This window comes from Lycorma delicatula, chromosome 9, assembly GCF_047948215.1.
Source record: "Lycorma delicatula isolate Av1 chromosome 9, ASM4794821v1, whole genome shotgun sequence".
Taxonomy (NCBI): domain Eukaryota; kingdom Metazoa; phylum Arthropoda; class Insecta; order Hemiptera; family Fulgoridae; genus Lycorma; species Lycorma delicatula.
Window position 1 is genome coordinate 85677252 of NC_134463.1, and position 25987 is coordinate 85703238.

The 25987-nt window shown below is 30.2% G+C and overlaps 1 protein-coding gene across 2 annotated transcripts; it reads left to right on the forward strand.

The window, feature by feature from the left end:
• The first annotated feature begins 2676 nt into the window (after positions 1–2676).
• LOC142330288 (protein takeout-like) lies at positions 2677–25905 on the forward strand. Of its 2 annotated transcripts, XM_075375481.1 has the most exons (6): positions 2679–2901; positions 14167–14259; positions 16376–16526; positions 18500–18633; positions 24242–24391; positions 25680–25905. In XM_075375481.1, exons 1-6 carry the CDS (start codon positions 2799–2801, stop codon positions 25829–25831), a joined length of 783 nt encoding a protein of 260 aa, XP_075231596.1. In that variant the 5' UTR covers positions 2679–2798; the 3' UTR covers positions 25832–25905. The 2 variants fall into 2 exon arrangements, with proteins under 2 accessions (XP_075231597.1, XP_075231596.1); XM_075375482.1 differs by lacking the exon at positions 14167–14259 and having other exon boundaries at positions 2677–2901.
• The last annotated feature ends 82 nt before the right edge of the window (positions 25906–25987 follow it).

Below are 25987 nucleotides of genomic sequence, written 5' to 3' on the forward strand. Positions count from 1 at the left end.
GTATTTCACAATTTCAAATAGGTTGAATTCTTTTATATATATACATATCTGTACCTATGAAGCAACTTGTCATGACTGACTGACTGACTGATTCATCAACACCCAGCAAAACTATTGAAGATGTATTGGAACATTTGTATACATTTCTTATGGTGTAAGTGCGCACTAAGAAGGGATTTTTTGAAATTCCTAGTCTGAAGGGTTAAAATGTAGTAACAATGGGATTTACTATTTTTTAATTTGTCAGTAACAAATGAAGATGTCAACTTGATTTTTGCTATGTGTAATCGTCACTAATTTCTAGATTTTTTTAATTCACAATATAAAGGGTTAAAATGGATTTTGAGATTTTTTTGAAACCCAGATATTTTTTTTTAATTTCTTGGTTTAAAAATGAAGATATCAACTTGATTTTAGGTATATGAAATTTTTATGTAAATATCTAAAAAACCAGTTTCAAGATTTTTCAAAATTTGACTTTAAAGGGAATGAAGATAGTTCAAAATTTAGAACAATAATAACAAATTTCCCCCATTTCCGACTAAACTAAACATTCATTAGACTACACTACACTACATTCACCAGACTGGGGCTTTAAATACTCTTCAGATAAATACCCAAAAACCATTTTCTTTGTTCTTTAATTTTTATTATAAGGGGTACGATGGTGTACACACTGAAATATAGTAATACTGGAATGGGCACTGCCTATGTCCAACGTGAGCGGAAAACGAACGTGAGACAGATAGATTTAGAGGTGTAGTTGTCATTGTCGCACATTGCAGCGCATGCACATTGTACCTAACGTACCGTCCCTTCAGAAAGTGATTCCATAAAACTTAATTGTATTGTTCACAATTTTAATAATTTTTATTTTTACAGTGAATGAAACATTTACTATCATAACAACATGATTATGTGTATGTAAATACAGCACTTACTCATTGACTCTGTTTGTTTGTTTATGTTATAAAATAATCGTATTAAAAATATCCATCAATAATTTTTATAAAATTTACTCTTAAATCACTATTTATTGGTTGCTTATTTAGAAGTTATTATTAAGTGATAAAATCTCATAATTCTATTTAATTAATAGAAAAATTTCAATGCTTATGAATATTAAATAAATGTTGAGTTAATCATTGTATCTTATAAATGTTTTTATAAAAACTTTCTACAATAACTTGAATTATGAAAGATAACTTGTGATTTGTGATGAGAGAGATCGTCACAAACTTTTTGAACGGACTGTAGACAAAGAGAGGTCTGATTGTCTGTAGATAATCAGCTATCTTTGTTGGCATGGATTTCTAATGCTAGTGCCCATTCAAGTATTTCTATATTTCAGTGGGTGTACAGCACATGGCTCAACCAGCACAGCCACTTCCAGCTACTGTTACTGTATGTGCAACATGAATGGCTGCACCTGCCTCCAGTTACTTGATTAAAAAAAACTGACCAAACAGGAAACACAAGTAACCAAAAAGCAGGAGTGAAGCCGCAACAGGGATGCTAGTTTATACATACATACATACACACACACATGTATATATATATATATATATATATATATATATATATATATATATATATATATACATTTTACCATGGTAGATATAAGGATTTAATTCATTGACAAGTACATACATACTAATGAAATTTATTTTAAATTTTACTTTTAATTATATATATAAAATATCTTTTGTATATTTGACTGCTGAGGATGTAGTAACACTCTGAAAGTACTACAGTTAGTTAAGCTTTTATAGCTTTTTATTCTTTATATATATATAAGATATGTGTGTGTGTGTGATCAGGTGCATGGACACATATATATATATATATATATACTATTTGTGTCCACCCACACACACACACACGCACACGCGCGCGCACACGCACACACACACACAATTATTAGGTTGCTTTAAGTTGATAAATTTGTTTTGCATAAAAAAACTGACTAATGTAGGCTCTGCATTGTCATCCAGGACTTTTTTCAAGACTAAGATACTGGTTTATCATAGACCCAAATCACAAATAACCTTGATATTCTACACTAACACATAGAAAGAGCACATCTTTAAACATGCAAACATTATGAAATATGTAAACTTATTCCAACGACAACTAAATCAACGTATAAATTGAAATCCAACATACTTATCAACCACATCCTATGTGTTTAATAACACTAAAAATACCATCTATTAATTTTCTTAAATACTTTATTTATACAAAATGTCCCAAGTCACCAATTGAAAAAGTTTTAATTTTATCTACAAAATATTATAAATGATGGCCTGATTATTATTTGTTTGGTGAAGTTTTAATACAAGAACGCTTAACTGGACATAATGAAATAAGTTATAAATATTATACTTCTTTTTTTTTTTAAATTGATAACTATTACCTCTGTATTAAGCGAAAACCAAAAAGAAAACTAATTATTACAACATTCATTACTTTAACATTAAATATATGAAAGAATATTAAAACTTTAATATAAAGAAATAATAACTAATTAATTACATACAAAATCATAATGCATGACAATAAAAATAGTACAATACTATTTTTATTAAATGCTGTTGTTATAAAACATATCATTTAGTAAAACCAAGGTTGCTGTAACAAGTTGGTCAGTCTATAAAAGAAATTATCAAAGCTAGATAAATACAAAAGACTTTTAAAATCCAAACAGTATACTTACATTAATTTGAATAAAGTGAGAATTTACAATTTTTTGGTTTTTTTTACATTAATCATAAAATAAGGAGTTTTTATTTACAAAAATGCAAATATTATTTTACACTTTGTTAAAAGGTTCTATATTTATAATCTTTATTTTTAACGTAATTATCACATTTAATTTAGTTGATGGACAAAAAAAGTTGCGTAAGTACATACATTTTTTCTTTTATCTTATATCCTATAAGCAGCTAACAACTAAACAAAACTATTTTCATCAGATCATGCTTTACAGTGATTATTATTTTTTATAAGTATATGCAGAAAATTTTTGTATAATTTATGATAAATTAATATTGTTGAATGTATTTCTAACCAGCTCTTGCTGTAATAGTTACAAGCTGAATGAGTATTCTTTTAAAAGGAACTTAATAAAATAAATTCTACATTTCAAAATAAATAATAAATACCAAAGAAAATGGATTACAGCACGTGGCTCAACCAGTACAGCCACTTCCAGCTACAGTTACTGTATGTGCAACATGAATGGCTGCAACTACCTCCAGTTACTTGATTAAAATAAATTGACCAAACAGGAAACACAAGTAACCAAAAAGCAGGGGTGAAGCCGCAACAGGGATGCTAGTACATACATACATACATTCATTCACTTTTTTTTGCTAGTGCAGCCATTCATTTTTTGGTAATCCTATCCCATTTATTATAGACCTACACTTCACCATAGGTGTCTAAGGTTTTATATAGCATAACAAACTAATGATAGTCCAAGTCGGATCTGGCCTTATAAAGGTTAGTTATGACACTTAAATACATAATCAAATAATATATTTAACAGATTTGATGTATTATTGCTGTCTGAGAATAGTTTGATGGAACGCCTATATTATGCAGTATTGTTTTAGAATTTTCCTCAATGAGAAATGAGATAAGGCATTATCACAGAACATCTGCAGTTGCAGATAATTTATTTTTTTAAATAATGTTATAAATTAATTTGAATAAAACAAATTTATATTTTTAAATAATGTTATAAATGAATTTGAATATAATATTTTTAAATAATGACTCATTCATCTGTTCACTGTTAGAATTTTTCAACACACTATAGATTTTGTAAGTTTTATTGAATGTTATATTTTTTCTGCATAATCAAGTGAAATTTCATGTAGTTCATATGTGTTGAGATCTTAGTTTTTATAAACTGTGTAAACTTTTTGTAGTGGTTCATGTATATTTGTCCTTATTATAAGGTGATTTGCAAAATTTGATTCAGTTTATATATAAGCGAGATTTGATGAAAAAATTTGTTCCTCATATCTATAAGAGAATGCCTTGCCAATCTGATCCTTGTAGTACTTAGTAAATGCAATCACTGCAATTTATCTGAAAACTAGTGTGTTGTTGATGTACATCATTGTATGTTATATTAGTTTGCTACAGGAGTTTTTTTGTTCTTCTGAAAGATACTGAAGAACTAAACACAATAAAACAGCTGGCTCAGTTAATGTGTTATGGGTGGCTACCCACACATAAAAAAAAAAAATTTGACAAAAAAAATACATCTCTAACAAACATTATCTAGTGCTCATACAAAAATTCCTACATTTTCAGGAAAATCATGCTGATAAATTAAAAAAGTTAAGTTCATACAACCTAAAAACAAAGATTTAACCGCTATAAAGATTAAAATCCAACATCATGGGAAATTATTTGGGTAACTGCAATCTTCGAATTGCGTAGTTTCCTGAGAGATAACCACTTTCTACAGACGTAGCTACGTACTTCTATCATGGGACTGCATAAAATAATTATATGTGATATTAAATAATAAACATTCCGTGAAGTAATAAAAACAAAACTGTGGTTTATGATTGAATAAGCAAATTAATATTAGTTTAGAAGATCAGACAAATGTGTATTTTTAAGATTATGATAATATGAAAGTATCACTTACTTACGTTTACTATCAATTCTTGAAATCTTCAGATTTAAAGACATATCACTTCAAATTTGGATGTCGTTTTTGTAACCGATGGCTTTTAAAATAACTTTCAACAAACTTATACCATAGATCAAACTTATACGAAAAATATCTTTATCTGTACAAATAGTTAACTGATTATTACTTCATATAAATGTCAATTAGACAGTTAAAACAGTAAAGTGCGTAATTCTTTAGATTAAAAATGTGTAATATTCAGTAACTAAATCACATAATGACCTGCGTCCCGCAACCCTGCTGCCCCACGTGACAAACAACATATTTTTCTTATTCTCGCATTTCAGTTCTGGTACCTCTTCGCCAAATTGATCGCATTCGCCGTTGCTTTAACAATATGTAAAAACGTTCGTAACACAATTTTCTATTTCACTGCGGCTACAACCGTAATTTACATTTTTGTAAATCATCGATAATTTCTTTCCCGAGTAGTTTTCTTTAAATCAGTTTGAAAATGTTCACTATATCATTTAATGGCTTTTCGTTTTCATCAACATTAATAATTGATTTACCCTCTCTTCAACAGTGCAATCAATATAATGTATTTTCTAGCACGTACTAATTTTTGAAACTACAATTTTATTGATAATATCGATGATTGTTTATACGATGATTATTGTTTATTTATCTCACGTAAACTAACAACTGTGTTTCAGTTTTTTGCGAAAATGTTTTCTTCAATTTCCGAGGAAAGAGATTATTTCTGATATCTGATTTTAAATAAAACTAACAATAGGTTACAGCTCCATTGACATATGTTTTTGTATTTTACGGTTTTCCTCAATTACCTACTTGAGCGTAATCAAGAGATAATCTGCAATTGTAGATAATTATTTCTTCTGCATTATTAGCATTATTTTTTGCTGCTGGATTGACATTGTTCCTATCCTATTTAACGCGTATTTGAGAGTTTTTTTATTAAGTCACCACAGTTAACCTTTTCTATGTATTTATTTTTTGGCTTATAAGTTATGGACTCATTTTGAAGTACCACTGGCATATATTGAATCTGACTATACTATATATGTAATGACTTTTCTATGCAGTGTTGTACAGCTGCTCAAGTAAATTTTTCTTTTTAAATTTATTTTCTAATCTTATCCATAAATTTGTTAGCCTAGGCTTCAAACATTTTGCCTTATCCTTGCAAAAACTTAGAGATCTTCTGAAACTTTTTCAATTAAGTTTATCATCCTATAATAGTAAATCATCCTATAGTAGTAAAAACGTTACTACTTCTACATCACAACCAGTTGCACTGAAAATTGTTCATTTAAAATAAAAACTCTTTAATCATTAATTGATAAATGCATATGAACAGCCTCCTTAAAAAGTATATATCAGATATATGACCCATAAAAATTAGCAATATTCATATGTAGTCCATAATTTCTAATATTACTTTAAAAATTATTTATCATTTTGTAAATTGTATTTTACAAATTGTAAAACAGAATTAAAAAAGTTAATAGCATATATAAATAATATTGTAAAGTAATAATTATATGAAGTTTCTCTTTGTGGATCATCAATAATTTGATAAGTTTGATACCATTTTTCATTCCTTTCTGTTTCATGCTAATTTATCTTCTACATATTTACTACATTCTACATTCTTGTTTATCTGTATTAATCTTCCTCTACAATTTTTCTAATCTTTTATTTATTATTTTTCCTACTCTTTATCTTCCTCTACAATTTACTTTCTACTACCAAATTAACACCTGAATATGTTATGACCTACTGACCTAATTCATCTTTTAATAAGATTCTTTAACAAATGATTCCCCTCTCCTATTTTTTTTTAAATTACATAATTTTGGAAACACAATACAGCAACTACTTACATAAAAGAAGATTAATTAAGTACAATTTACTATACACATTCAGAATGATACAGATTGTTTAGTAAGTCTAACCGTCCTATGTAATAAAAATTGAAAACAACGCAATAAGAATAAAATAGGTTTTATTTATTTTTTATTATTGTTTAAGATCATTTAAAAATAAATGATAAGATTGTTTAAGAAGAAATTAATGTTTAAGATAGGTCTTTTTAACGTTTTTCCAAAATAACAATTTTAACAAAAGTTAGATCGAGCATCCACAAGGTGACCTGGATATATCCTGTACAAATAGAAGAATTTTTTCCCGTGAACTGAATCCAAACAAATTTCATCTATCATCAATTCATACCTCACTATCACCTCAATAGATCACATCTAGAGTTTTAACTTGGACCTACTCCCACCACAGCTGACCCTCTTTCAGTTAAACATGAAAGGTCTTTTAAGCAATACTCCACTGGCTGAATGAAGCAACATCAAAGTTCAGAGAAGACAGCACTCAGGTATGGTGGACTGCCACTTAGAATTTAACATGCACGATCAGAAGCATTGGAATGCTCCAACACCGTACAGAAGAACAAGAAAAATACATAATCAAACCAAAGCAAATCACCAACATTTCCACACACAATATAAACTCATTCATGCAGACTGGTGAACTAAAAATAATAACCAACTTAATGGACCAACAAAATTCTCATCATGGGTCTGCACGAAATACGAAACACCAACCAAGACACCATATAATCTAAAGTATATACATAAATATATATGGTTGGGGATCCAGCAGAAACTCACTGTTCTATTACATCTGGTCTTTTGCAAAATAGTAGAGTGAATCTCACATACAACAGAGTGTTTGGAATATACATCACTAATCGCCAGTAAGACACTCACGGAATCCAAGCAAACGAGTACATGTTGAAATGTTGGGCTAATTATACTTAAGGCCTTATAAATAGCAAACAGTTCTATAACAAAAATTCTGGTGATGCTGAGGAGGTCAAACATGTATTCTCTATTGCCAACCACAAAAGCACACCCAACAAAATTATTATTTTTAGAGCCATCTGTATAAACCGAAGCACCCAGAATCAAGCTACGTGTAATATCATAAAATATGTTTCACAAAAAACCGGATTTGTGTTCTTTTTATTATACTGAAATGGATCAAAGCAGTAATTAATGAGAGAAGACCACCACTAACATGAAGCAACACTAGGTATACGATTGCCTCCAAAGGTAATTGTATACCTAGAGCTGAAAAAAGGTGCTTAGTTCTTATGCCTAGCAGAGCAGTAGATCTCGGCTGTTCATGGTGTGATTGATATGCTGGTAGGAGAATACCACATCAAAGGTTGGATGAGTTGGTTGCGCTTTAATCTAAGTCACATAGGAGCAGATAATCTGCTTCCGCCTATCCCAAAGAGATTGCTCACCACTGTCCACCAGCAGACCTACCAAAGGACTTGAGCAAAACGCACCTGTGGCAAGATGAATGAATGAATGATGGATTGCATCAAGTATTCTTAACGCGGTGGCCCATACCAACGAGTAAGCTACGCAGCCGTATTCTAAGCAGGAACAGACCAGAGCTCGGTAGAAGCACAACATGCATATACAAGGAATGTTGCATAAGGGCCGTCAGCTTATATTCAAATATTAGCGGGTCTGATCAGTTTCACGCATGCAGGGCCATCTATCGGCTATTTACGAAGCTACTGCATTTGTTTTGATTCAATAGTCGTTTGCCTGCCGATGAATGCAGATCGCAATGTCCGCGACAATCGTTTCTCCCGCCAGTTGTCAAGTGCGAGCTGTGATTCGATTTTTGTGCGCAAAAGGATCTTCAGCAGCTGAAATTCATCGGAAGTTGTGCCTAGTGTACGAACCTACAGTAATGAGCGAAGGAAAGATTAAGCAATGGTGTCGAGACTTTAAAAATTGCCGCACAAATGTGCATGACGAAAAGCGGAGTGGCAGGCCCTATATTCAGACTGACGAAGTCGTTGAACAAGTGAACCGAAAACTGCGATGTGATCTGCGATTGACGATTAGTACTCTGGCTGATGAATTTCCGCATGTTGGTCGCATCTGTATCTACACGAATGTCACAGAAAAGCTCGGATATCACAAATTGTGTACAAGGTTGGTACCGAAATGCTCGCGGACGAGCTACGAGTGGATGAGCGTTTTTTGACCGTTATCGACAGAATGGAGATAATTTGTTTTCTCACATTGTTACGGGCGACAAGATGTATCCTACACCAACGCAGAATTGAAACCACAGTTAATGAAGTGGCGCCATTCAAGTTCGCCAAAACCGAAAACGTTTAAGCAATCTCCGTACTCGAGTCGAAAAACGTTGGCTATCTTTTTTGATTGGTTATTTTGGTTGATTTCATGGAACGTGGATCAACATTACAGCTAACGTGTACTGTGAAACGCTCACCAAACTGAAATATACGATCCAGAATCGACGATACGGGAAACTGTCGTCCGGCGTAAGCCTCCTTCACGACAACGCGCGTTTTCACACCGCTGCCTTAACCAAGAAGAATATTTAAGATTTTCGTTGGGAACATTTTGACCACCATCCATATAGTTTCGACCTTGCACCAAGCGACTTCTTCCTCTTCTTGCATTTGAAAAGGTGGCTTGGTGAAAAACGGTTTGAAAACAACGAGGAACTCAAGACTGCCGTTGTCAACTGGTTCAATTGCCAGGCAGCGAACTTCTGTGCAGAGGGGTAAAAGAGACTGATGCAGCGTTACGAAAAGTGCCTAGAAATGAATGGTGATTATGTCGAAAAGTGAAGTAGATATGTACTAAACTAACACTGTAAGTATTTTTTTATGACCAAACGGCTCTTACTTTATGAATATGCCTCGTATGATCGGCTCCCCCAACATGTATCAGATAGAACTCTCAGCATATCAATATTTTAAGACATTTTACCTTCAGCTCCTTCTTATGTGTTACCCATGTTAGATGTTGGTAAAACCACATTCCTAGAAATCTGACCCGCGTGCATGGTTCAAATAGTTCACCATGTAAATACAGTTGAGGATCAACATGTTCCCTCAACCGGGAAAAACAAATGTCCTTCGTTTTTTTAAGAGGAAAAAGTGAATCCAGTAGATTTACACAACAAATCTAAGCGGGCTATTGTGTTTTGAAGCAGTGTTTTGTAGAACGTTACGTATAGCTAACGTTCTACATCGTACGTAAACAGAAAATATCTACAAATAAAGAACACTTAACAGGTTTTCAAAAGAAGTTTGTTATACTATTTATGACTAAGGAAAACAAAGTAACACTTAGGACACTTCCCTGAGGTATTGCGTATTCTAGTGTGAACCTTTCCGATACCGTCGTTCCTACTCGAACTTGGAAGGAGCCAATGACGAAACCCCTAATAAATGCGAGGAGAATACCTTGTATACCCCATTCATAGAGTGTATTTAGGATTCCTCTTCTCCATGCCGTGTCATACGCCTTTTGTAACTCGAAAAATTCAGCAACCAGGCGTTGGCGAAATAAAAAGGCGTTTTGTATAGCAGCTTCCAGGGCAACTACGTGATCAATAGACGATCTACCGTGACGGAAACCGTATTGATCTAAGGCAGTCAGGACGTTTCTCTCAAGGTATCACACCAGACGACGGTTTATCATTCGTTCCATCACCTTGCACAGGGTGCTGGTCAAGGAAATAGGACGATAACTTGTCGGGCATGAATTATTCTTACCAGGTTTCAATACTGGGATTACCAGTGCCTCTGACCAAGAATCTGGAAATACCTGGTCAGAGAATATCTTATTATAGATGCAAAAGATGTTCATCTGGGAGGTGTGATAACATACTGAGCCTGATATTATCATACCCGGGGGAAGTGTCACTTGAATTATTCAAGGCATATCTTAGCTCATTGTAAGAAAATGGAATATTTAATTCACTTTACGAATCTTCAATTACCAACGCGATATTTTCTACCTGCAACTTATATCTCACAAACCCAGGGTACTACGATGATGTAAGTAAAACTGCCCTGAACAACCTTTCAAATGTGGTCCCTAAATCAACGGTAACAAGTTCTCCGCCGTTTTACAGTCCGATCGGCTGCGGTGAATATACCGATCCACACATGGTTCGAACCTTTCTCCATACAACAGATGATGGTGTTGTACGAGAAATAGATTCGATGTAATTCAATCAAGACTTTCTTTTAGTAAACCGAAAAACTCGACGGCTAACAGCCCTCACGTTGCGGAAGGCGCAGAGCATTTCAATAATTGGTCTTCGATTGAAATCACTTAAAGCCCTACGCCGACCTGCAGTCTTCATCCCACCAAGGAACAGCGGCCGCCTTGGCTTTCAAAATGTTAAAAGGATGAATTCATTCGCGTTATTGAGACTCTATGTAAACTTGACAAGTTGGTGGATAGCGCTACCGCTCTTATAATAATCGCTAAAGAAATCCTTGTATCCGATCCAATCCGCTTTCTGAACTACCCATCTGCGTGGCCGACTCAGGCAATTTACTACTATAATCTGAGATTATAATCGGTTTATGATCGCTTCTAAAAACATTCTTGGAAACGCACCATGACATGGTAGCAAGATTGCTGAACACAATAATAGGTCGATGCACGAAAATGCATCAGATGAGGATGACATAAACGTGCCCGATACATCGTTCAACAAGCAGAGATTTAAGTTCTGCCTCAGTCTATCAACTATATTGGCTCGGCAAGAACATGATGATGAGCCCCAAGAATGGTGATGGGTATTGAAATTGCAAATTTAGGTATGGTATAGGAATCTGGGAAAACAGACTGGACAGATCATCCTCACTGATGTTGAAGTTTGGAGGAAGATATAAGTTGCAGATATTAATATTGAATGTTAATGATATCTTCACTGCAGGGATATTTGTCACTAGCAGAATATGTGCGACTATTACAATTTCCTTCAGGAAAACTACTACACCCTCACGTCCTCTGTCCTCAGTTTGACAGTCACATCTTTCGCAAACATATCCGCAAAAGGACACATCATCCTGGGGACAGAGGTGAGTCTCCTGCAAACACACTATTAAAGGATTTTCTTCCTTTAGTAGGATTTAAATATCCTCATGATGAGAACAGAAACCACAAACATTCCACTGAATAATATTTGTAGCCATTCGAAATGCATTTTTTATTGTTATATGTTAAATTTCTGTGTGCAAATTATATTCACAATCAAAGACCAACAGACTCCAAAAAATTGAAAAAATAATTGGAAGAACCTATATCAGAACGACCGGCAGAGGTGAATCGTGCCCAACAAAGTCATATACAAAGAGTTAAAACCCATCAGTGATATGATGCATAAGAGGAAACTAGGATTCTTTGGACACATCATGAGGATGCAAGATTCGAGACTTCTAAAACAACTGGTGTTCAGATTCATTTGTTTTCTTTGTCCTCTTGCTTAATGTAAACATCTCCTCTCTCTTCTTATTTATTTTTATTTTTAATGAACCAGCTGCTCTTAATTACTATTAGAATTAATTATATAAATTTACTTTCTTTTAAGATGTATTGGTAACAACGTCACTAAATCTTTATTGTTCTAGCTAGACATATTTAATATATATTTAAAATGTGAACTTAAATAAAAACATAATTATTATAACACATAGTGATGTTTAATTAATGAAGTGTAAATTTTGAAAGTAAATAAAGGAAGTGAGTAGTAATAATTGGTTATATGACATTACTTAATGTATACAGTTTACATAACCAATGAATTGCAGTTGAAATTGTACAGCTGGTACAGTACAATCTCAACTCAAAAAATAGCAAGCCAGAATACAGTTGGATCAGAAAAATAAGAGAGGCTCTGAAGGAAATTAGCCTTACACCAGAGACACCACAGGTAAGGTAAAATTAAATGAAAAAATCAAGGACAAAAACATTTGTTTCACACTTAAGAAAGAAACTCACAATAAACATTTTCAACACCAGAAAGGGCACAGAGATTAGAATGTATCTAAAAGTACTGGGAGAACTGCAAGGCCTGAATAGTTCCTTCAAAGAGACTTGGATAATGGACTGACTAAAGTGTTTCTATGCGGTCATAAAAAATGAAAAAAAATTATCAAACATTAAAAACAACTGACATAATAAAAGATATTGAATTAATTTTGCAATTTGCAAAACAAAATATGGTAAAAAAGGAAAAAGAATTATATTTGTATATATATATATATATTTTTTTTTTAAAGATATTTATACAGATGGTATTCTTTTACGAGAAGACTGAATTTAATTTACCAATGTGAATCCTGATGTTGTAGTTTATATAGACGGCTCTAAACACAATAATTTTGTTGGTTGAACTTTTGTGGTTGGCAATAAAACATACATGTTTGGCCTTCCCAGCATCGTAAGTGTTTTCATTGTGGAGCTGTATACTATTAATAAGGTCTTAAATATACTTAGCCCAACATATCGAAACGTACTTGTCTATTCAAATTCCATGATTGCCTGCAGACACCATGTTGTCTGTGACATTCAGTCTATTACCTCTGCAATTACTCATTGTAACACAATTGTGAGCTATTGCTGGATCCCAGTCATATTGGAATTTCAGGAAATGAGCAATGATAGCGTGGCAAAGGAGGCTTGTTTACAGCCTCCTTTCACTAATCACATTGTTTCGAATGATTTTGTCTGTTTTCTGAAGAGAATGGTTTGTGATGAGTGGCAAAGTGAATGGAATGCTACAACCAACAAAAAACTTTGTCCACTTTAGAAAAATGTATCATCATGGAACTTTTCATGCAGTAGTAATCATCAGGAGTAAATAGTTTTAGTTTTTTACTATTTTTCTTGTGATGTAGTTTTTTGTTGGTAACATTGAACTAATTTGTTTATTTTAAAAGCATTGCGTTGATGCTAATAACAAATCCACATTGTGCACCCCAAAACACAAAAAAAACTTTATCAGAAGAATTATTGTAGGTGGTAACTTTTGAAGTGGTTAGGTAACTTGTCTTTTGAATACTAAATCATGGATACCTGTGTTCTATGATGGCTGGGTTTCAATTAACCGCACATTTCAGGAATGGTCGACCTGAGACTGCACAAGACTACACTTCATTTGCAACCATAGATATCATCCTCATTCAACCTCTTAAGCAATACCTTATGGTGGTTCCTGGAGCTAAACAGAAAAAGAAAGAAAGGTAACTTCTCTTTAGTATAAGGAGGTTATTTAGTAAAATTATTTCATATGCGTCGTTTTTAAAAATAAAATTGTATTAACAAATTACTAAAGAAATTACCTAATAAATTCAAAGTATATACTTACTTGTAAGTTCTATTCTTTACCACCAAAAAATGTACAAAGCAGGATTAAATTTTAAGATATTGCAAACTCTCAAGGATGTTACTGTGAGCCCTACCTAGCAAAATAATGCACCCTGCATAAACATATATATATATATATATAGACAATCTATTAATGTGTAATCTCTACACATTTTATTATGTTTTGGAAACTAAAATTAGTTTTATAAATACTACTGTTTAATTATTTGTATAATGTACTTGCAGCTGATGGCATATCACTTTGTAAGAAATCAGATCCAAATCTCAATGAATGTTTGAAAAATGCTATTCAAGCTTCACTTCCAATTCTCTTAAAAGGTATGATTATATTAATTTTTACTTAGCGTTATGGTTATGAATAGAAGTTACTAAACCATTTGCACAACTGAAACCATTAGGACTGTTGATAAGCAGAGACCCAACTTTAGCTGATTCTGACTAAATAGTTGGTTCCAGGCAGCCATTTAGTAAAATGTTAGTTTTCTACAAAAATTATGGTATGAAATACTAATCAGTAATTCAAAAATAAATATATTAAAAGTAATCTAGTTAATTATATTAGATTTATTTTATTGTTAATAAAATCAGCTTTTTAAAAAAAAGTAAAATCAGCTTAAAAATGCATCAAACATTTTTTTTCAATTTTTTAAATATTGGTTTATTTTCATTCAACTTTTTGTCATTAAAAACTACTAACAACTTCTAAACTTTAATTCTGAGAACATAAAAAAAGTCAAAATTTAAAGGAAACTGAAAATGTATTATTTATATTTTTTACACACTTTTTAAAATCATTTTATTATTTTTTTTAGTTTATTTAATTTATTTGCTTTAGATTTATTTTTTATTTTTAAATAGAGTTCTACAAAAAACACTACCTGTATATAAAAACATTATTCATATGACATGCAAGGTGAGAAATCTGCATCTTGAAAAAATAAAAAAGGGAATGCAGAAATATACAAAGAGGCTGTTTCAGAGCATGAACTAAAACTCTCTTGAATATGAAAATAAGTATCATTTTTATCAAAGTTTTCCAACTAATTCTCATGAATTTTTAATGAAAATACTTTGTTTAGCAGAATGAAATAAAACTGTGCATCATTATGTCATTTAATCCAAAATAACCTCTGATAACAATAAAAAAATGAAATGTATTTTCAACTTATTTGTGAAAACAACTTAATTTTTCATTACAAAATTCCCCATTTGAGACATATAAAAAAGTTATAATAGTAGAACTGTCTTTAAAAGATAAAAAAGGATCATGAAAATTGGTCTAGCAAGATAACATAAGGACCATTATTTTTAAAAAAAGAAGAAAAAACATGCAAGCTAAATTGAGCCAACTCCTACTTTTAAAATCAGCTAAAAAATGCAATAGGTTCAATATTCACTCTCCATGTAAAAAGAAAAAAAAGCAGATCTGAATTATTAATTATAAAATTATAAGAATCTCATGTTTTGTCTGACACTTAATAGTTATTAGACATTATACATTTATTACTAATCACTCCCAAAAGTATAGCCATTCTCAAGTATAACAGCCATCCCATAACATGCTTATAAGAAAAGTGAGGAATAAAGTGGTTTTCCCATTGCCTTCTTTACTGAACCAAATACAAATCAGCATGCCAAGTCATTGAGATGTAAGTGATATCTCTTCTAGTAACACATTTACTCTGCTCACCAAAGGAATTAGCTGTGTAGTGAACATCATTACTATCAGAGAAAGCATCTCTGACTGATGCATACAATTTCATCGTCAAACGATAGAACAATTTCTATTATAAGTTACATATGTAATTTAATTTCTTATTACAAAATAAAATATTATTACATAAAGTTGAAATATAGTTTAACATTTTCAGCTAGCATATTTAAATGTATGATGATATAAATAAAATTACTATAAAAGCTAATAACCAACCATGTACACTTCATGAGTTCTACAATACTGATATGATAAAGCATCAAATCAGTGTGACGCAATTATTGTAAGCAATACTGTCATAAAAAGTATGCGTATATATAAACTCATTCTTTATTTAATATTATTTTCATCTTTGCAAGAATAGAATTTTGAATTTAAAGATGTCAATACTTTTCAGAATTAAAAACATCATATGCTCAGATCTTCAATCCAAAATTTTATTTATTTAAATTCGTCTGATTTTCTAAGAGTCAAACATCTACTTGGCCCTTACCTTCAACATCTCTCTGTATATTGATCTACCTTTATACACTAACAAGTCCTTTTTAACAAACATTGAAAAACACGTAATAAATACTTATAGAAGAAGAATAATTACATATTATCTTTTTTTGCTTGCCATAACTCCAATTGAAGTGAAAAAATCTCTTATATTCTGTAGGAAGAATTTAAATTACTATAATATAAATTTGTGATTATAGTAATTTTTTGTTTATAAAGGTTTGCCAGAACTGGATTTACCTCCACTAGATCCTTTACATTTACATGAAATTCTTCTTCAGCAAGAAGATGAAAGAGCTGTTCATATTAAACTGCATATGTCACATATAGAATTATATGGTATTTCTAAAGGAACAATATCATCTGTTAAGTAAGTATACATACACTAAACAATCTTTGTTAATAATGAGACAAATTAAGAATTTATATTATCTCCTAATGTGAAGGTCTATGGTATATGAACTAATGGTTATAATTTTTTTAACTTAGTAAGATTACATCAGCTTGTTCTAGTAACATTTTCTCATTTTTTTTTTAATTTCTTGATACAAATGAGTGTAACTAATGGTCGTATATTAGAAAGAATTTCTCCCCCCCCCCCCAGTATTCTTTGACATTATTTATGATTTCATGTCAACAAATATAATGACTTTAAGCATGGATCACCATATTCTGTTTCTGATATAAAAAAATTGCTGTTGTTAGGATAATAATTACTATTATCTTTTCTGCTAAGATTACTTCAGTTTCTATGTTTATTATTGCTTATATTTCTTAGCTTTATTCTTTTATCATTTGTTGATGCATTTTGGAACCACTTCATTGTCAAAGTTTATTGTACTCAAGAGTACAATACGTTTTGACAATGGAGTGGTTTCCTCATGTAGCCTAATTTGTAAATTTTCCTTGGGATGCTGAAATATTAATTTAGATGTAAAAATATTTAAAATTTTAAACAAAAATGCAAAAAGTTAAATTTGTTCAGATAAAATTGTTCATAACTTTAAATTCTTGATGAATTGTTGACCAATCGGATTAAAATTTGTTAAGATTTAGTTTGTATATTTGTTTCTGAAGTTCATTTTTCTGTCTGTTATTCATAATTGTTTTAACACTATATGTTACAAAATATAAATGAAAAATGAGTTAGAAGAAATAGTGAATTTTATTGAGATTTACTGCTAGAAGAGAACTTAAGTATGAAAATAAATAAGAGTAAAACAAGGCTAATGAAATGTGATAGAAAAAATAATGAGGAATTAAGAACCATGAGTTTTAGTCAAGGTGAAAACAATATATCAGAACCAGAAGAATCTTGTTATTTAGTTAAAAAATTGCAGAATGGATAAAGTAATGCAGCATTAAAATCAGGCTAGCATGTACAGATTAGCTTTCATTTATAAAGTATCAAATTCAGATCTGAGAGTTAGAAAGACATTTTTGAAAATATTTATTTGGTGTATAGTATTTTACAGTACATGGACAATAGGTTAAGTTAAACAGGAAAGATTTGTTAAGAGCAGAGAAAAATCAGGAAGGAAAGAAGTAATCATTTAAAATAAAGATTTCCTGGAGGATGTAAAAATTATGTGGGTCAATAAAATTTGAAATGAATAGGTTTTAACACAAGTAGGAGAGGAGAAAAATTACTAGCAGAATTTTTAAAAAAGATGAACAATTTGGTAGATCATCTATGAAGAAATCCAGGTAATTTGTTAATAGAAGACAAATATATGTAGAAGAGAAGGATTGGAAAATTAAACATACTGCTGAGGAATTAGTAAATATGTTGATGTTAAAGGAGAACTACAGAATAGAAAATAGCATCAAATTAATCAAATGACTGATGAAAAAACAAAAAAAATATTAAAAATAAATATTCAAAAATACATTATTGATATATTTATAAACTTCATATAACTTACTTTTTTAAAAAATAATATTTCACAGTCTTTTCCAACAAATAAAACTAATCCTTATAGGCCATTATTAGGATTACAAAATTAAATTTAATCTAGTACAGCATTATGTAAATTCCTTATTTTTCCAGTATGTACTGCAACATTTTTTTCTCTCTGTTAAATTTTCCTGAACTATCATTTTTAAGATACGGGACCCTTGTTATAAATGGCTTCTTTCTATTACAGATTATTCATTGACACTAAGAAAAAAAGCAGGTAATGATAGTCAACAGCCCAGAGTACATTTAAATATTAATTCCAATATAAATATTTAAATTACTTGATAATACAGATATAAATGGTTAAGTTTTTCTGTATCTATCAGTTCTTATAAGAATATTTTGGCTAAAATTGTGTGAATATATATATATATTTTTTTTAGTGCAGACTGGGATAACTATAAAATTAAAATAGATATGAACTTCAAAGATTTAGAAATGATTGGAGATTATGATGTTGAAGGAAAAATAATGGTTCTACCTATTTTTGGAAAAGGAAAATTTAATTTTACTTTTGGTGAGTTAACTAATAAGTATCATTGATAATTTATAAAACGTCATAAAAATCATATAAAAAAAATAATGAAATCAATGTTTTGCAAAATCTATCTATTAGTTGGATCTGAGGAACACATGTAATATGAATGAATAAAAAACACAGTCGCATAAACCCACTGAAAACTGTTTGTGCAGAAATGTGTTTCTTGCGCCCATATTTTGATTTATGAATACAATACAATATTATATCACAAATTTATGTTTTAGGAGGATTAGAAGGCCCAGTTTTACTTGACAGACAAGCTATTAACCTTATTGTGCAAGGAAACGGTTTACTATCCTAGATCGATGCATGGATGCCCACCTCCAAATCATATGAAGGATACAGTGTCTCATTACATTACATATCCCCCCCCCCCCCACCAACATCAGTGAACCCAAACTGAAAAGGGAGTTCAAAATAATGAGAAAGGATCTACTCATATAGGAATTTTAGCACATAACAAACAATCCCTTCCAGAGGATATGATACTCGTACCACATCTAACTTAACTATAACCATTCAGTCAGATCCCTAGCGTAGGATTTAATTTGGTTTATGGTTTGTATATTTGGTTTTATTGATATTTTATTTCAAAATTGATATTTATATCAATACATTTAAAAACCTAAAATTAATTTTGCTAAGGAGCAAATTTCTACTGCTCGACAATTCATAAAAAGAAAAAAACAAGTCTTAAAACTAACCTACAGTAGATATTATTTGGCTGATCTCTGTGATAGAGTGGTAGCATCTCAACTATTCATGAGGTCATAGGTTCGAATTCCAGTCAGGCATAATTTTTTTTACATGCTACAAAATGTATCTTTCATTACGCCTGTAACTGAATGGTTAGTCTGTTGTTGCTTATAAAAATAAATAATATAGTCTATAAGAATCAAAGTACAATTATTATAATCACTTTCTTTTAATTATTAAAACAAATTTTATATATCTTTAGAAGAAAGTATTCACAGTGTAGTCAAAATAAATGAACTGATATCCTGACCCCTGTAGGAGAAGACTTGTGATGATCCCGATCACCACACCACCCCCTATGACCTAGTCCTGATAGACTTTACCGGAAGTCATCTATTAAACACTCTAATTGATAAACAAACACAGTCATCAGTATCGGCTCTGTCCGGATGCCACCAATGCAAATGCCTCAGCAGACATTTCCATCAGTGTATTTATACAACATACATAACCTCTGTATGGCCTCTTCCAACCATGACCACCTACCATAACTTACAACCAAAAATATCAAATTAATCGATTTACGGAAACACAATTCCCTTGCCTTCCTCTAACACTGAAGATTGCACATAAAAACTCTTCCTTTATCTAACTTCAGTTAGACTAAGCACTCATAGCATTACTTGACTAAGTCACCAAAAATACTACCCTCACACAAAAATAAATGAACTACAAAAAATAATGTAATATTTTAAAATGACATGATTGGGCATAATTTGGTAATATACTAACTTGTACTTTTAAAAAAGCTGGCAAAAGGTTACATAACTTTCCTGGTTTTGTCCTTGATACATTTTTATTTAAAATATGCTGCAGGGTTTTAAAATGTTAATAACTATTAATGAGTAAAAAAAATTGAAGAAAAATCAAAATTCTTAATAAAAAATTTTGGGTCTCGGTTGATCTTGGCCAAACGATTTTATCACCAAAACTATACTGGTGTATGTAGACTACAATCACTAAAAAAAAGAATAAAAATTTTTAGCGAATAAATTTGGGTCTCATTTGACTTCTTCTTAGACAATTACATCAAATAAACTTTTAACAACCATAATTTAAAAAACAAATAAAGTATAAAAAATTATAAAAATTGAAAAAAAATTTAAATCCTTAAGTCAGATTTCATGACTCTCCCTTTTTACTTTCTTGTACGAAGTGAAGGAAGTATTGTAATCGCGAAAAATTTCGGTTTTAGATTTCAACAGAAATATCCATTCTGACTATCTCTGAATCCATTTTGGTTAGTTTCGGTGTGACGTCTGTACATAAGTATGTATGATCTCGGCATAACTCAAAAATGATTAGCCGTAGGATATTGAAATTTTGGATTTAGGACTGTTGTAACATCTAGTTGTGCACCTCCCTTTCTGACTGCAATTGACTTAACCAAAAGTGTCCAAAATTCAAAAACATTTGGATTTTGGAATTTTTTTTAACTGCAGTAATATCCATCATTGTGAGCTTTTCAACAATCTATCATAAACGACACTTATTTTCATCAGTTCCAGAGTTATAGCCAAATAAAATTTTAATTAATGAAATATTTGGGTCTTACAAGGTAAGGCACATCGGTTTGAATCAGACTTTATCTCAATTTTTTTTTTTTAATTTAAATATATTGATTTATTAATAATTATTAACCCATGATTGTAAAAAAAAACATTTTACAATAGATAATAATTCAATAATAACAATAAAAAAATATGCAAAAATTCAGAAGTTATTAGTGAACTAAAATATTCTGTACTTTTAAAAATGTATATATGTAATTTTATAGGAATTATTACAAATACGTATATATAAAAGATTTGGTGAAACATCTGATTATTTAATATTAATTGAAAATTATAAGTTAGAATTGTATTATTTTTGGATTTTCTAGTTTAACTTCTATTTAATTATTCTGGAATTTCCATTTAATTTTATCTACATTAAAGTTAATTACAGAATAACTGAAAAATAGACCCTCACAAGAACAACATATACACTGAGGCATACATGCTCGATCTTTAATAAGTTGCAAAAGATCTTATCTTTTAGTTCATTACTCCTTTGATATTGTCAGACAATATTCTTCCTAAGTCAAAGTTGATTATAATTTCATTTATTTGTTTTTTGTTGCCATCCATTTAATCGCTCTTTGGTTTGATATAATTCTGATCTTAATTTGTGTACACGTTCTTTAGTTTTCAAATTTTTTCTCTCTTTATATTCATCATCCTCTCTTAATCTTTTTATTCTTTCTTTGGTTTTAACATTTTCTTCCTTTTTATATTAATCATCTTCTCTTAATTTTTTTATCTTCCCTTGTTCTTAACATTTTCTTCCTCTTCATATTCATCTTCTTGTCCTTTTTTTAAGATATATTTCTTCATGATATCTTTCTTTTTCCTGTATGATTGTTTCTTTATCATTTTTGATTATTCACCGAATAATCCAATAATAAAAACTGTATATTTTACACCATAAGGTCAAAATTAACATGTAACCAGTATACAGGAGTTCCCTAAACTGAATAGTTTAATACTATTAAATTTTATTTGTATGACACACCAAATATCTGCATCTTTTGTGAACCAGCACTTCACGAATATACAAATAATACTGATCTAGTCATACAAGTAGTAAAGGGACTTTTATTCTATCCTAATATTTCATGTAGAATTGTTGAATTAATAAATGTATAAATATTTGATGTTAATGGAAACAAATATTTCAGCAATTGTATAACTGTCCACTTTATTAAATTTTTGGAAGATCGTATCTCACTTTCAACTGAAATATGTTTAAATGAAGTGAAGCAAAAAATTTGTATATGTAATTTAATAGGTGTACAAGGAAGTCATGTGGTGTCCACATCTTTTTTTTCTCAAAAAGTTCCCATGTTGTTAACATTAATACTAGATACAGTTGGATTTTCAATCTTAATTAAAGTTTAAAAAATTGATACTTTAAGTACAGGTTCCTTTCAGCCTTCTTGTTTTCCAAACTTAAAAGTTTATTTAATGGTTAATTATTTACTTCAATAAGTTGTCCCAATTTAGTACAGTGTTAATAAACAAGACTTTTCTTTTTCCTGTTTAGCGTCCGGTAACTACCGTTTAGGTAATTCTTCAGAGGATGATATGTATGAGTGTAAATGGAGTGTAGTCTTGTACATTCTCAGTTCGACCATTCCTGAGATGTGTGGTTAATTAAAACCTAACCACCAAAGAACACCGGTATCCACGATCTAGTATTCAAATCGTGTAAAATTAATTGGCTTTACTAGGACTTGAACGCTGTAACTCTCGACTTCCAAATCAGCTGATTTGGGAAGGCGCGTTAACCACTAGACCAACCCGGTGGGTTAACAATAAACAAGACTAAAATAATTATAGATTACTAAAAAAAAAATCTGGGTACTGTGATGCCTCTTTGTCTGATGGGATCAAAAATCAAGATCAAATCTGGGATATATACATATACACATTTTTTTTTGAAAATTCAAATAATTCATCAACATATGGACCACTGTGCTAATTAAATTCAATATTAACTGAAACATAACCACAAAACACAGTAAACAGATAAGTAAACTTACCAAATTAACAATTTAAAAAGAAAACTAACAATAAATTTTCATGAGATCCCACATCATCAGTTCATACTCAATTCTATAATTGGGTAAAACATCAAAATTAATTAGGATTACAAAACAGTGATTGTTTAGACAATCTAAATTTTTAATTTTTTAAAAATAATTGATTTTGATGTAATTATAGAATTGAGTACAAACTGATGATGCCTGATCCTGTAAAAATCGATTATTGGAGTTAATTTGGTAAGTTTACTTATCTGTTTATTGTGTTTTAGTGGTTAAATTTCAGTTAATGTATGGAGATAGCCAAATTTCAAATTTTTTGATCAGTGAGTTCTTGAGATGAGACAAAAACTGTTTAGAAGTAATACTGATTATTTCTCCTCTCCTAAATCTGATTGACTTAAAACTTAGGAATTTTAAATAACTTATGTGTACTTTCATCACACTAAAACTCATTTTTTACAAAAAATTTTTTAATTTTTCAAAAATTAAAAATGGTGAAAATTACCCTATCCCTTTTTAAATTTTGTTATATTTTGTAATACTTAATGCCATCAATGCTCCATAAGCAATCCCTTACACAGCTGGAAAGTAAAAATGAAATGATAAAAAAGTAACACACGTATAAAAGGACAAGTAAATATGATCATAAATTGTATGATAACTAAATTACAGACATTTTATCTAAATCTACATAAATAAAAATGTAAATGTTCATTTGTCCAAAATCTTAAATCTCCAAAAGTTCTTCACTGACTGCTTTGAAATTTTGACAAAACATTATAATAGAATACACGCATGTTTTTGTATACCTACTATTTATGTGCATAAGATGTCACACCTGTGACAGGTAAAAACATGCTTTTTTTGAAAAACAACCGTATCTGTTTGATATAAAAGCAACATAAGCTATACTAAATATTTTACGAATCCATTTCAGTGTTTTCAATATGTGTGTCTGCTATAACCTAAAAACCTACTGGACCAATTTACAACGGGGAAAAAGGAAAAAATAAAAAAATTAAAAGGGGAAAACAGAGAAAAGAAAAAAAAGAAAAAGGTGGCGAGGAAGGGGGAAATATAATGGGGGGTGGAAAGGTTAAGGGAAAAGTTAAATTTTGTGAAGTTCCGTAATGTTCATTTTGTTAATGTTTTATAAAACTTTAAATTATGTTAATTTAATCTATGTATGTATACTCAAATCTAATTTGTTAATTTTATTTACATATTTTTTTGTTTACGAAGTTGGTGGTGAAGGTCATATGGAACTACTTGGCAAAAGAGTTAAAAAAGATGGTATGATGTATATGCATTTGGAAAATATCAACTGGGATTATAGGCCAGATCACTTGACAATATTAATGGAAAATTTGTTTAATGGAGATAAAGCGCGCAGTAAGTTATTATAATAAAAATATATATTTTTATTTGTCTATATAATGTGTGGAATTTATGAAATAAGTAATAATTATAGAGATATAATGCCCAGAAATTGCATGAACTTCAAAATTATTTTGTTCCATTCCAAAGTGAATAACTAAAAATAAAGTAAGTTGAAAGTATGCAAGTTCATTTACTTGCGTACCTTCAGCTAAGAAAAAAATGGTCCAATTTTTTTTTTTTGTAAATAATGATAAAAACATAAAAATATTTGTTTTCTTAAACAGAAAAAAATTTAATTTCTATACAATTACAGAATGTTTAGAAGATATATTCACTACATGAACAAAGGGTGTAGCTAGACATTTAAGGAATTCTGAAATATCATATTAATTGATCAGTTGTATAAATAAATGACCATTATAAAACAAGTTTTAACAATTTAAAATAAATAATATACAAAATATAAAAATTATGCTAGTAGTTCTTATTTTTATTTCATGTAAGGCTATGTTATAAAAAAAAAAAAAAAAAACGCTAATTGGCTTTGGCCAAACCAAACCAGTTATACTTTATATTAGCAGCTCCTTGATACTGTCCAAAGTTCCCATTTTGTTAACCCACTGGGTTGGTGTAGTGGTGAACTCATCATTGCAAATCAGCTGATTTCAAAGTTAAGAGTACTAAGGTTCAAATCTTGGAAAAAGCAGTCACTTTTATATTGATTTGAATACTAGATTGTGGATTCTGAAGTTCTTTGATGGTTGAGTTTCAATTAAACACACACCTCAGGAATGGTCAATCTGAGATGGTACAGGACTACATTTCATTTACATTCACACATATCATCCTCTGAAGTAATACCTTATGGTGATTCCAGAGGCTGGACAGATAAAACACAGTAGTCTTAATCTGGATTTTAATTAAAAACAAATTCTGGCAAAGCGATTCATAAATATTAAAAGTTACAAGTACACTTCTATCCTTTTATAATATAAGAGAAAACTAACACAAATTTTTTTCTTTTGATTTCTACTACTCTACTTTTTGAAGTTATATTTAAACAAATTTTGTGTAATTTTATTTATAATGAGATTGCTAAGATTTTACCAAATAAAACATATGTCAAAACTAATATTTATAGAGATAAAATGTTTTAGAAAATGACACCATATTACCATTGTAAAATTTGAAAACATAAAGGTACTAATACACATTTCTTAAGTATCAATTCTCAGAAATAATAAATTTATGATATGATTATTAGAAAAAAATTACAAGTGATAATGTTTATTTGTTCCAGGTGCTCATATGAATGATTTTTTAAATGAAAATGCAAAGGAAATATTCAGTGAATTGAAAGACACTACACGCCAATCATTTATAGATACATTTCTAGAATTTTCAAGAATAATATTTGATAGAATACCCATAGATTCTATTGCATTACCGTAAATTAGGTTGTATTACAATACAATTGTTTTTTAAGTTCTATTAGTATCAATGTTTGTAGATAATAAAAAATGTAATACAAGATAAATATGATTACTAATATTTTAACAAATCCTGATCTTCTGTGCCATTTACTAAATTAATTTTATTTTATAATAC